Genomic DNA, 14,029 nt, shown 5'->3' on the forward strand with positions numbered 1-14,029 from the left:
TGCTTTCCTAATGACGTTTATAGATCTTCAGTTTAGGCTTTGAGGCTGGCCTGTTCGCCTCATTCTAGCCAAATACACCTTTGTATTTCATCAGGATTTGGGAAGATGAGTCCCTTGTTGAGAGGTGACTCAAGATGATGGAATGGGCACTTAGAAACACTGAGTGTAAGGCTTTGCCACTTCAGCTCACCTGTCAAGTCTCTTCTGATGACACAGGGACCTGGCAGTCACTGTTCTGATGACCATCAGTCCTTCCCAGCTAAGGCTCATGTGGCTCTCATCCCCACAGCTGGGCAGAAGTGCAGGCCCCCCCCTTCTGCAGCTCTTCCTGGATCTCCTCACTCGCCTGGTTGTTCACTGTGAGCAGCTGGATGCCCAGAACCAGCAGAAGTGTGAGGCTGCCCGTTCCCAATCTGACCTATTCTTGGACATGGATTCCATGGCCTCGCTGGAGTTAGCCAATGACCAGGTACTACTTCCCTTTTCTACAGGCAGCCTGTTCATCCTTTTCCCATAAAGTCATGGATAATGGCTTTCTCTCCACTTCTGATTTTTAAAAATGTGTTCACCAAAGAGCAATGCAGAAAACTGCAGCAGAGATACTGAAAGTCATCTGTGACCCCTGCCCAGGGATAACATCCATCCTCCTAGCAGCTCCTCACAGTCATTTCCCCTCCCAGGCTGCTGCCCCTGAGCCTCTGCCCTGAGCCTGTTGGGAGCAGGCGAGCACTCTCCTCTGAGTTGGTGCAGCCTGTGCTGGCTGGGCTGGGTGGTGGAGGCCTCTACAGACCAGGTGTGTGGGAAGCAGTCTGTCTCCTGTCACTCTTGCACAGCAGACTTAATTGACCAGGTGGAGATTTTCCTCACAGTGTGCCATGATGCTGTTTTACTGCTTCAGGAGACAAGTATGTTTTTCATTTCACAGTCTTGTTGAAATGGATACTTCTTCCTTTGATCTCCTCATTGGCTTTCTGGGAGGTGTCTTCTGTGTTTCTAGCTGCAAAGCTCTGTTGGGAAGGGTGATTGGCTCTTTCCTTCTCTCAAGAATGAATAAGATAAGAAAACCCATTCTGTCCCTGGCGACTGGTGGAACTTCCTGGCCAAGACTCATGTTGAGCAAGGCTGTGTAGGACAGCTGGGCCAACTCATCCTCTAACTGCCAAGGGTATTGGCTGCTTTCTGGTTAGTGCTTCAAACTCACTTAGTTGTTAAGGCCAAAACTTACTTCTCAGGGTCACTTGAGACCTGGTATTCTTCTGAAAGTGGTAACAGGATTAGCTTCAGTTTGCTATTGTGGACATTCTCAGTGACGTTAATCCCAGACGTGGTCTAAGCTGTGACCATTCTGCCCCACTTGTTAGGAGACACCCATGTCCCTTTGCCAGATTTTCCTAGGAGGGCAAGACCACCAAAGAGAGACAAGGGGTGACTGATTCACATTTTGTTGTTTCTACATGGCCTTTGTTTTCATTGGGTGGGGACAGCAGTCTTACCACACTGGTCCACTCCAGCTGGATTCTTTAGTCACTCTGACTTGGGAGGGGGGCACTTACCACATCCCATGATGGGAGACGTTTTTGCAGTCTGGCAGTTCTGCAGTGCTGTGGTGAGGTAGCAATCCAACACTGTGAGCCCCTAAGAGTTGCAGTGAACCTGGATGTGGAAGAGGTGAGTTAGCAAAACCACTTTGCTCTCTGCCTCACCAATAGCAGCAAACGCTTCCTAGTGACTGGTCTGTCCCTGGCTTGGTGCCTTGTGTGCAGTCTGTACCTGTCCTTGTCTTTCAGACGCTGGAGGACGTATTGGTAGCCATCCTCAGACACCCCACACTGGAGGGCTGGTTTCTGGCCCTGGAGCAGCAGGCCCTGCCCCCTCATATGCTTAGCCCCATTCTTGTGAAGCTTCTGGCTGCCCACTTCAGTGCAGGGGTCCTTCAGCTGTTGGTGGCAAGTGCCCCGATCCTCCGCAGCATGGGGCGGCTGGGCCTCCTGGTCAAGTACTTGAAGGCCATCACCCAAAGCGTGTTGCGAGAGCTGCGAGCCAGGAGCACAGGCCAAGCCACATCATCCTCCAAGAGCCTGCCACAGCTGGCGGCCCTGCGGGAACTGCATCCGTACATGGAAGGTGCACAGCTCCGTGAGATCACCCTGGCACTGTTGGGCCTGCCTGAGGTTTACCTGCTGACCCAGCGACCCCCAGAGTTCCCTGGGAAAGAGCGACACCTGAGCACTCTTGGGAAGACCCTGGTGCAGCTCTTAGCTAGCAGCCCCCAGGATCAGCTGCATAGCGGGGAGCTTTTCTGGTCCTCCGAGTATGTGCGAGGCCTCGGAGCTCTGCTCCCCGTGCTGTCCGTGGATGAGCTGGACACCACATTCCTTCACACTCTGCAGAGAGACCCCGTGCTGGCCCCCGTAGTGGCAACTGACTTGCTTGACTACTGCCTGATCCGGAGGACGCGAGCCACCCTTGACATTGCTGGCTTGCTGCTTCAGCAGAGCTGCACCCACTTGCTAAGATTTGAGCTGTGGTGTGGGCAAGCCAGTGCAGGGCTCAGCCTGAGAGAGGACCTGGATGACTTCCTCCCCCTTGTCCATGTGTACCTCCAGCACAGGACACAAGGACCCTTCACACGGCCAGCCAAAGGTAAGGGAGAGGCTGGCTTTGTATAATGGGGTTGTAGGTTGGAGAAGCCAGGGGGATGAACTGCATGTGGTTCTTGAACCCTTCCACTCCCCGGTCTTGGCTGTGGCTTAGTTCCATTCTTCCTCTAGGGTCTGAGCAGCTCTGAGTATTGACAAGGGTTGAAAAATTCTCAACACCTCTCTGGTCTCTCAGCATTGTGAAGTGAGGCATAGCCCCCATATCCTGTCAATTCCTATGTGAAGTGGGTTGGGATGGGCAGTGGTTGGGGTTGTCTGTGTCTTACTAAGTAGAGGGAGTCATTTGGGGCTAAGCCGTCCTATGTCTCATCACACCTCACTGCCTCAGGAGACATGGTGAGTTTGTGTCATGTGTATTAAAGCAACATGAGAGCAGCTTTTTCTCCACCTGCTGGGTTTCATGTTTGACACTGATTTCCTCAACATTTAATTTAATTCTGTTTCAGTGATTGCACAAATGATTTTTTTCATTCACTGCTTTGCCTGTGTTTTGCATAATTTTTTATCAGTGGTGACAGGTGCTTTAAAAAGTAAGGCAGGGCCTGGCACTGGTGACTCATGCCTGTAATCCTAGTGAGACCCTATCTCAAAAATACCCAACACAAAAATGGGCTGGCAGAATGGCTCAAGTGGTAGAGCACCTGCCTAGCAAGCCTGAGGCCCTGAATTCAAACCCCAGTACCACCAAAAAAAAAGTATAAGGCAGCTCTGCAGATAGGAGCCCGCTGGCCATTGCTCTAGATGTCCCTCTCCTGAGCCACCTGCCCAGTCATGTCCTGTGCCTTTGGAGAATGATATACATAAGAGTTCAGAACTTCAGCTCTCATGATCTTGGGAAGTTAGAGCCATGGTCTGTATTCAGGGCACACAAAGGCTGAAGAGCATCTGTTAGGAGGGCTGACCATTGAGATTGGTCCACTATTAAATCTCCCAAAGATTTAATAGTGGGGTCTTGGGGGAGAGTGATGTAATATTTGCCAGTTTGCTTGGTGTTAGTACTCCTGTGATGGCCAATTTCAGGCTGCCAGAGTGACTTCACCTAGGTCACATAATGCCCAAATAGAGAGCAATCAGCTCCTGTGAGCTGGTCTGAGCTGGCTGAGTCCACCAGTATGTGCAATGACCTCTGCTTTGTGTCTGTGCTCTAGTGTCCTCTGCTGTCATTCCTGTCTTGAGGAAGGCCCTGTGGAGACAGCTGCAGGACCAGCTTCTCAGTACTGATGGGCGCCCTGAGTCTGGGCTGCACCAGGAGGTCCTGGCCCAGCTGGTTCCATTTGCGAGAGCCAAAGATCTGCGTGTGCTCATGGACCACTTGCCCAGCTTGCTTCAGACTCCAGGCAGTCGAGAGAGGTATGACTGTTCCCCTCTTAGCTTCTCTTTTCCCTTTAGAATGTATAAAGTGAGTTAGTGAAAATGGCTGCCTTCCCATTGTGCCATTCAGTGAGGTGGCAGTCCCAATGGGAGCTCTTCCTTCCTGCCATCCTGGCCGAGGATGCATTTTTGCAAGTAGACAGCCAGGTCTGACTCCCTGAGAGAGGTGGTGGTGAACTGGCTGGGGGTGGTTTCTCTGGGGGATGCTTGGCACTGTGTGACTTACTCATTGTTATGACTGGGGTGACAGATGTGGCTTCTGGCATCAGAAGGCAGAGGAGGCCAGAGTGCTGCTAAATAAGCTGTATTGGCAAGACAGCCCCCACGTCACTAGTGCGGAGGCTGAGAGACCCTGATATAGAGCGTCTGCACAGACCTGCCCTTTCTCTGTGTGCTTGTGCTGTTGGCTATATGAACAGTTTGATGCACCTTTAATGTTCCAGTAAAAGTGAAGAGCAGACCTTGGGATGTCTGTCCCATGTGGGCCTTTGCAGTGTTGTATCACAACCTCTAAGTCTGGACTCTGGTATCCCTTGCAGTTGGATGGTGGCAGACTCTGTCTCAGCAGCCCTAGAGGAGTCAGCAGCAGAGCTGCATGCCTGGAGGAAGACCCTCCTGGAGTCCTGTGTGCAGTGGTTGCTTATGTCCTTCAGTGGTAGCGAGCCAGGAGGTGACAGTATCCAGGATCAAGAGAAGCACATGCTGCTCAGACTAAGCAAGTTGTTGGTAGGTGTCTTTTCTTAGCAATTCTGACTATCTTTTTAAGCGATAGTGAACTAGACCAACCAAGCTTTACAGAGGCAGTGCAGCCATATAGCATGAATGTGGCTTGGCAGGAAATGAGAAGGACTGTTTCTAGGGGCAGTGTGGCAGGTGGGGCAACCCCTGAATTGATGAGCCATTTTTTATCAGTAGTGGATGCTAGATTTTGTCATCTGCTTCTTTGCATCTACCAGATGTCTTGTCTTTTTTTTTTTTTTTTGGTCTGTCAATAAGGTGAAGTTTAGCCAGGCCCTGGTGGCTCATGCCTTAATCCTAGCTACTTGAGAGGCAGAGATCAGAGGGATTGTGGTTCAAGGCCAACTGAGCAAAAAGCAAGATCCTATCTCAGAAATACCCAACATACACAAAAATAGGCTCAAGTGGTAGAGTGCCTGCCTAGCAAGCGTGAGTTCAAACTCCAGTACTGCCAAAAAGTAAAGCGAAGTTTATTAATTGAATGTTAAACCAACCTTGCATTCCTGAGATAACCTTACTTCATCATGTTTTCTTTTTGTATGTTGTTGGATTTGATTAGCTAATATTTTGCTTAGTTTTTGTTTCTGTATATGTAAGGGATGTTAGCTTATAATTTTACTTTTCCTATAATATGTTTGGGTCAGAATGAGTCAGATAGAGTTCACTGGGTTTCAAATTGTAAGATGATGGTTTATTTTTTCCTTAAGTATTTTTGAAAGTGTTACTTTACTGTCATCTGGCTTGCTTGGTTTCCAGTAAGAAACCTGTTATTGTAATCTTTGTTCCTCTGTGTCTTTGTGGGTTTTTTTTTTTTCCTCTACTTAATTTTAGGATTTTAAAAAATAACTTAGAATTTTTTAAAGCAATTTGATAATGATGTACCTCAGTGCAGTTTTTTGTTTTTTTCTTCAGTTTTCTTATGCTTGGGTTTCATTAAACTTTTTGGTCTGTGGGGTGATAGTTTTCATAAAATTTAGAATTATCCACCATTATTCTGTTATTAACGTATCCCCTTTTAAAAATGTTATATTTTTGCACAGAACTAATTAATATTCTGAAGGTAGCATACGTATGTGAGTTATTCATTTATGCATGGTATAAAATTTCATTAATAGTCTTAGAGTCTGTGACTGGTGTTTAAACTCTGAACCCAAGACCAGTCACCTAAAGCAATCCTCAGAAAAATAGTTCCAGGTAAAAATGAGCAAGTATAGTAAGACAGACATGTGTAAGTCCTGGAGCAAGCCACATGCTCACTTAGTCATTTTAAGGGACTGTATAACCTGTACTCTCAGACCTAATCGTGTGTCACATGTTTGTGAACTGAAGGTGCACAGGAACCCAGACATGGCAGGACTGAGGGGGGAAAGGTGCCCGAGACTTGGACAGAGCTGAGCCGTGGAGGTGGTGATGCTTAACTCACCAGCCAGGCAGAGAATGCTGCAGGGCTTCACAGCAGCCCCTCCATCCAGTGACAGGCAGTGCTCTCTTAGGCACAGGCCTCCTCCTCACTCCACTCTTGTTTAATTGAGGTAGAGTTTACCTGAATTGAAAATACGTGGCTGTTAAGTGTTTGGTTATATACCCATGTCTCCCACACTCCTGTCTTAAGATTTCCAGCTCAGAAAATCCTTGTGCTACTTCTCCAAACTGACTTCCCTCTAAAGTAACCCATTAGATTATTTTGCCTTTTCTTATTGTATTATTTATTTAGATTTTTTTTGAGGCAGACGTAGCCCAGGCTGGCCTTAAACTAAGGTTCTCCTACCACAGCCTCCCAAGTACTGGGATGACAGGTGTGTGCTGCCACACCTGATCTACTTTGCCTATCTTAAATCTTCACAGATTTGAAATCATACGCACCCTTTTGTGGGTTTGGCTTCCTTCCATTAAATTGTACTTTCCAGACACATCCACTGTGGGAAGGAATAGCTTACTGCTTTTCATTGCTGAGTAGTATTCCATTGTGTACTTCCCCCAAGCCCCTGAAAACTTAGAGTTACTAGTGTTTGTGATTATAAAGCTAACAAATACACCCATTGTAAATATCAACAATGCAAAAAAAAAAAAAATCTAAAGAAGAAAGTAAAACATTTTCCATTACCTGGAAACACCCCTTTATAACTTTGGTGAATATCCTTTCAGAGACATTGCTGTATATCTGTGTGTGTGTGTGCTTAAGAGAGAGAGAGATAGTTGAGAGAGAAAACTAAGTATAAATTTTTGTACTAATAGTATCTTATTATGCATGTTAGATGTAGCCTATGGGTTTTGTTTGTTTGTTTGTTTTGTTTGTTTGTTTGTTTTTTTCTTTTGCAGTACTGGGGTTTGAACTCAAGTACTGGGCCTATACCTCAAGCCACTCCACCAGCTCTTTTTTGTGATGGATTTTTTCAAGATAGGGTCTCACGAACTATTTGCCCAGGCTAGCTTCAAACTGCAGTCCTCCTGACCTTTAAGTAACTAGGGTTACAGGCGTGAGCCACAAGCACCCAACTTTGTTTTGCTTTTTAACACAATACCATGTTTTGCAACCTTTTTCCCCATGCCGATGACTGTGGACCTTCTCTGACCTTGGTAATGGACTGATTTTCTAGGTAAGTGAACTGCACTTAATGTCCACTGCTGGACCTGTGGATGGCTTTCCAGTGTTTTGCTCTTATAAAGAATGCTGTGATGAGTATCTCTCGTGGTCCCTGCACACATGATCAGTTGTTCCTGAAAGAGGAAGTGCTGGAGCAAAGAGGATGCATATCTAAGACTGTGTGATGAGCAGGAGGAGAGCCTCTGGGAACAGTCTGGGGTTTTCTTCATACTCTGGCACTGAGGTCTCCACTGCTTGGCCAGCCGAGGGTAGCCACAGCCAAGCACACACTGCCGTCAGCTGGTCTCTGCAGCCACACTGGTCCTCCAGTTCTACAGACTGCCTTTTGTGCAGCCAGAGTAGTTTCCATTGACTAATAAAAGGCTATTGTAGGTCTATTAGCATGTCTGAAGTAGTAGACAAGGAAAATATAACAAGACTATTCAGGAAATTTCCTTTTGTCCATTTGATGAGCCTAGGTATGTTAAAAATGTTAGCACTAATAGTAGAAATAACCAGTTTTTTAGTTCAGTGAGATGTTTCATACACATTTCTTGCTTGCTTTATACTAGCATGTACTCAATGAAATTGACCCTGGCAATTGGCAGAAATTGGTGAAGACAGGACTCAAGTAAGTTGGTTTTATTTTCTTGGTGCATTTATAAAGGTGGGAATGTAGCTGGCAGAGTGGCACAAGTGGTAGAGTGCCTGCCTAGCAAACATGAGACCCTGAATTAAAACCCCAGCACTGAAGAAGAAGGGGGGAAAAAAAAAAAAATATATATATATATATATATATATATATATGTGTGTGTGTGTGTATGGTAAAGGTGGAATGTTTTCCACCATGCATGTCCCCTTTCGCACATCCCCTTTCGTAGTTGTAGCATGGGGTCACCTCATTTCTAGGGCTAAAAGGCAAGAATTTTTGAGACAGCTGATTCACCTATTGACACTCAAGGCACGGCTAATGATGAAGAAAAGGCAGCATTTGAAAAGTTACAGATCTTAAAAATACTGAAATGTACAGAGAATAATAGCTGTGCCTAAATGTGATAAATGCTGCAGTTTCTGTATTTGTCCTAATTCAGTGTCATCTTCTCTCTTCCCCACCAAAGGTCATCCCTCTTCTGGGACTGCACTTTGTCTTGTGCATGTATATTTTGTGTTCATACTTCGTCAGTATGCGTCTCAACAGTGCTATTTAGTTTGTTTAATGTTTTACACAGATTAACATTCTTTGTATGCCTTTTCTTCATTCAGGCATTCCTGATTTACCAGTTTGACTAGTATAGCTCTAAGTAAGCCATTCATTTTTACTGCCATGAAGTATTCTGCCTTTGGGCTTTACATGAGTTTATTTAGCCAGACCTTGACTGCGGATGTCCACACTGTTGCCCCAGTCCTCCCTGCCTTTTACAGTCCTGCAGTGACTCCCACATGTCTTCTGGCACACAGGTAGCAGTGTTGGAGTGCGAGGGGGGTGTACTGGCCGCTAGTATCAGCATATCTTCAGTGTCACTGTGTGTGTGTTTACAAATTACTCTCCCAGGTTGAGTGACTGATCCCAGCAGGGGGTGTTCAAGAGTTCATTTGCCCTTACAGCCTTGTTGGTGCCTGGTTTGGCTAAACTCTTTAGTTTTTGGCGTTTATGAAATGATGTTGTGTCTGCAATTTTCATTTCCCTGATCATTCATGAACTTGCAGTAGTCAGAAAAGAACATCTCACACAGAGGAGAGAAAGAAGTAAGGGATGGTCTTAGGTTAGTGGTAGCCATAAATGACTATCATGGAACAGTGACATTTCTTTCTGTCTTTGGTTAATTTATGTTTCTAGAGTGCCCACCATGTGTTGGCTGATTCTTAACATTTTCACATAGAACTTACAGGCTTTTTCCTAGATATGTTGCTTCTTCTTTTCGTCTGGTGGGTTTTGAAAGGATTCAAGAAATTCCTGAGCCCTGTGCTAGAAGTTCTGAGGGGCTGGAAGGAGGGAAGGAGGGAGAGAGGCTGAGCTGGCAGGGTCAACTGGGGCACCAAGTGTCTCTTCTCAGACTCAGCAGTTCTGCTGCCTCCTGGTGTTTAACCTACACAGGGTGTAGTATCAAAAAGAAAATTCAGTCACATGTCACATAAGATGGTTCGGCCAGTGATCACCTCATACATGGTGGTGGTCCCATGTGAGATTATATACCTTAGCAGTGCCATAGCTGTCTTAGTTTATGTGAGTGCCCTGTGCATTGTTCATATGGTGACAGTTGCCTAATGGCACAGTTTTCAGAACATGTCCTATTGTTAGCGATGTGACTTGTAAATGCACTGTGTCCCACGTTGCTTTTAGAAGCGATCCTTGTGTCTGTGAACAGGCAGGAATGTGAAAAGGCAAGTAATATGTCAGTGGTGGAATCCAGATAACAGATCCAAAATTCCCAATTTGTGCTGTGTTTAAAAGTCTTCCTAATAAAGTTCTAAGAAGTAAAAGTTTTATTGTTTCCTATAAACAAACTTCCCTTCCAGTTAAGCTCTTTACTTTTGGTTTGCCTCCCAGATTTCGGTATCAGGACCACACCTTTTTAAAGACCCTCCACACCGCCACGCAGCTACTGTATGGCCCGGAAAGTCCCATGTGCCCAAAGCTCATTCAGCTCCCAGTGGTCCACATGATGCTCACCCAGCATTCCCTGTTTTTGCCAACCCTGCTGACATCCGAGGAAGAGGGAAACCCAGACAGTCAAGTAAAAGGTGACCCTTCTCCTTACCTATCCAGTTTACTTCCCACTTTTATTTCCTGGTCGCATCAAAGTAGCCGTGTGCCAAAACTTCTCCCGGAGTTGTTTTCAGAGCCAATCAGGCATTTGAATTGCCTTGTTTCTGTCAACTCCAATGTCAAGATAAAGCTCTGTCTCCAGATCAAATAGCAAAGGCAGCCCTGTTTTGAAGGCCTTACCTGGGTAACAGAGGTTGTGTTGGAGATCTCACTGCCACATCATGCATGGTGTTGAAGTTTGGGAGTTAGGGGAGGGTAGGAGGTGTAGGAAAACATGGTATCTAGGACTGCAGGTGTGGCTCAAGCTGTAAAGCACCTGCTTTGCAAGTGTGACAGCCTGAATTCAAGCCCCAGTCCCACCACAAACAAACAAACAAACAAAAGAAGTGTGGATATGTGACCTGAGATAAATTGATAAAAGCTGCATGAATTTCCTAGTGGGAAGATGGGAACTTATCAAGGGAAGAGGCTAGAACTTGCTCATTCTCTTCTAAAGCCAGATCTGTGCTCCATCCCCAATTTAGTAAGCATTCACTGTATACCCAGGAGTCCAGAGTATTGGGTAGACTATGTCGAGAAGATGATCTGAATGCTTCTGTCCTCTTGCAGCTGCACCCCCACACCATAAGTCACCGCAGGGTCAGTCTAATAAATTGCTGGATTGGCCAGGCACAGTGGCTAATACCTGTAATATCATCACTTAGGTGGGTAACAGTTTGTGGCCAGCTCAAGCAAAAAAATTTGCAAGAGCCCATCTCAATAAATATGCTGTCTTCCAACTACTCAGGACACAGGTAGGAGGATTGTGGTCCAAGACTAGCCCCAGGCAAAAACATGAGACCCTATCTGAAAAATAATGAAAGCAAAAAACAGATGAGATTGTGGCTTAACTGGTAGAGTGCCTGCCTAATAAGCACAAGGCCCTGCGTTCCAACTATAGTACCACCAAAAATATTAATTAAAAATAAAATAAACTGCTGAATTGAGACCAACTATTACACAAATTACTAGTATAGATAGTAGAAAAAATGAAAAGGGCTATACCTTCTATTCAGGCAGAAATTGTGGATATTTTGGTAGTATAATCGTGGGGGAGAATGCTCCCAGGCTTATCACCTGGTAGGGGCATGAGCAGAGACTGGTTTTTAGCCACAAAGATCTAGAAGATGGTGACTGTGAAGACACGTTTATTTTAAAAATACGTAACAAAGGGGAATGGGCTAGACGGCAGCCCCAAGTTGAACATTGTTCAGAGAAGGACACTTCAGACACGTAAGTGTTCCCTGAAGTGCTTCTCTGCTTTACCTGGAATATGTGTCCCTGCAGTGACTGACATTTCCTTGTCATTTCTTCCAGAAGCGCTGGTGGACCTAATGTCGGCAGTGGTGAGGCTGTGCCCATCTGTCTGTGAGAGCAGCCATTTTGCAGTACTTCTCGGAGCCTATGGTGCCACCCTCAGCGTCCTTGGTGAGGGTTTGAGGAATGGGGAGGGAAGGAGGCTGGTTGGTCACATCTCCTTGTGTGTTGAAAGCACTTGGCTTCCTAAAGTGACCCTCATTTGACTTCCAGACCAGAAGATTTTGCTTCTTCTCCGGGCATATGAACAGAACAGTCTCAGCTTCATCAACTTCAAGTGAGTGTTGAGTCTACAGATGGATGGGAACCAGTAGTAGATGGTTCCCATCTACTACCAATGAAGGCATTGGTCCCAGTGGTGCCTGCCACACAGTGAGCTCCAAGTTCAAGATTCTGTTCATTTGTTTTTGATCCTTAGGGCAGGGGTGACAGCAGAGCTTCTCTAGTTCATACACAGTTCCAACCAGGTTGTAGGGGATGACTTTGGCTTTGAACTGAGGTCATGTCTGTTGTAGGGACCCCTGCTCTGCCCACTCACGGGTGCCCCCGACTCACTCCTGGCTGGTTGATCTCTGAGATTGATTTTTCTGAAAACCTTTCACTTCATGCTTTGCTGTTTGGAGGACTCATGATGGGGAAATTTGGGGAGGAGAACAGAACATGAAATCTACGCTGTTGTCTGTCTGCACGTGTGTGTGTCTGTCTGTCTGTCTGCTGTACAGGTCTGATCCTGAGCTTCTGGGTTGAGTTTCTAGCCTTTCACTGGGGGCCCTGCAGGAACTGACCAAATGCACCCTTGATAGAAAGCATTATTGAACTCTGTTGCCTTGAATTCTTTTCCTTCTCAGCTTGTGGAGCCAGCACCTACCTTCACATCTGCCCAATGCCACACAAGCAAAGATCTTGTGTGTTCAGACAGGAAGCCGCTACCTGGACTAAGAAAATGTTCAGGAGGGCTCTACAGGGAAAAAACAAAACTATTTACCTTTTAGAACACTTTGTGTAAAGATAAGCAATGTAGGCCCAAACACCACTCCCAACCTCAAAGAAAGGAAACAGAACCCAAGTCCTACACAGAGACGTTGGCTCTCCTTCCCCTCAAACATTGGCTCGCTGTCATTGCTTTGGGGTTGGTGCTCTGTCCGTTGCCCCTTTTGGAATAGGATCATCCCTGCATGAGGAAAAGTCAGATGGTATGGTGGTCATAGGCCTGAGTATTTTCCTCTCTGTTCAGGAGACAGTAGAGAGCTGATAGAAGTCTAGGAACAGGGAAGTAGCCTCCACAAAGCTGGGTTTTGGGGAGCATCCTGGCAGCAGTGGGGAGGCAGGTAGCAAGAAGAGAGAGTCACAAATCATTTTCTAGGTAGAAGGCGAGGTGGGCCTCTGGATGGCTGAGTGGGGACTGGATATAGAGCGTGTGGCTACACAGGGAAGACAGGAGATGGGGCCAGCTACAGGCTCTATTGGTTTGCTCATATCTCCTGCAAACAGCAAGCAGTCTGGCTTCTGCTGGGCTAGCCTAGCTCTGGAGCCAGACTCCCAAAGTTTGAATCCTGGCTCTGTTACCAGCTGGCTCATATCCAGCCCAGCACCTTTCTTAATCCTCTCTCTGCCTCTTTTCCTCATTCACACAAGGGGGTGATAACAGTACCTCTTACGAATGGGGTTGTTGCACAGGTTAAGTGAATTAATGTATGCAAAGGTCTTAGAGCCCCATGCCAGGCACGTCATAAGTAGCGTGTGGGAGCTGGCTGCTGTCATCACCAACTGTCACTGCAGTCAGCTTCGCCATTACCACCGCCTGCTTCATAAGCTGTGTAGGGGATCTATTGTAGATCACACGGACACATCCAAAACAGTCCTGGCATGAGCTGGCATCTTCATGGGTTCTGCCCATGTGACCATTGGCATCATTCGTGTTCCCGTGGGCCCTGTTGCCAGTCTGCCTTCCCTTCTTTGGCTCTAGGGTGCTGCTCTGGGGTCCCGCAGCTGTGGAACACCACAAGACACGCCGGAGTCTGGGCAAGTCACTGTGGCAGCAGCCGAGTGTCGGGGACATTCTCTGCCTCCTGGATCAGGACCGCATGATGCAAACCATCCTGCACTTCCCCCAGCACCGGAAGCTGCTGCCCCCTGAGGTGCGGCTGCTGCTGTTCTGCGCCTCCCCCAGTGCTCCATCTGCACCCTGGCCTTCCTTTTTCTTGTTAATTTTTTTTGGTAGTACTGGGGTTTGACTCAGAGTCTTGTGCTTGCTAGGCAAGTGCTCTATCACTTGAGCCATGTCTCTAGCCCTCTCATTAATTTTTAAGTAAAATTCCAACTATATATAGAAATACAGACTGGACCCCCAAGTTCCCATCACATAACTCAGTTGTTATGCTGGGCACCCTGTTTTATTACCTGCCCCTATTTAAAAAAAAAAAAAAAAACTTATTTTGAAGCACATCCCAAAGATCATATCATGTCTTGGATAAGCACTGCTTTTTACAGAAGTGCGTTTTGCTTTATGCTCTTAAATATTCAAAATAATTTGAGCTATGGCAATAGTGGGCT

The 14,029-nt window shown here is 46.4% G+C and overlaps 1 protein-coding gene across 3 annotated transcripts in view; it reads left to right on the top strand.

The window, feature by feature from the left end:
- Positions 1 to 14,029, top strand: part of Urb1 (URB1 ribosome biogenesis homolog) — a 65,616-nt gene that overhangs the window by 35,688 nt on the left and 15,899 nt on the right. For all 3 annotated transcript variants that reach the window (XM_020165702.2, XM_074072807.1, XM_074072808.1), the window contains 9 exons: positions 290 to 469; positions 1,788 to 2,643; positions 3,809 to 4,010; positions 4,571 to 4,757; positions 7,926 to 7,984; positions 9,902 to 10,095; positions 11,477 to 11,587; positions 11,690 to 11,753; positions 13,443 to 13,614. In XM_020165702.2, coding sequence (XP_020021291.2) covers positions 290 to 469; positions 1,788 to 2,643; positions 3,809 to 4,010; positions 4,571 to 4,757; positions 7,926 to 7,984; positions 9,902 to 10,095; positions 11,477 to 11,587; positions 11,690 to 11,753; positions 13,443 to 13,614 — 2,025 coding nt within the window. The remainder of the gene's footprint in view (positions 1 to 289; positions 470 to 1,787; positions 2,644 to 3,808; positions 4,011 to 4,570; positions 4,758 to 7,925; positions 7,985 to 9,901; positions 10,096 to 11,476; positions 11,588 to 11,689; positions 11,754 to 13,442; positions 13,615 to 14,029) is intronic.

The sequence above is a fragment of the Castor canadensis genome, chromosome 5, assembly GCF_047511655.1.
Source record: "Castor canadensis chromosome 5, mCasCan1.hap1v2, whole genome shotgun sequence".
Lineage (NCBI taxonomy): Eukaryota > Metazoa > Chordata > Mammalia > Rodentia > Castoridae > Castor > Castor canadensis.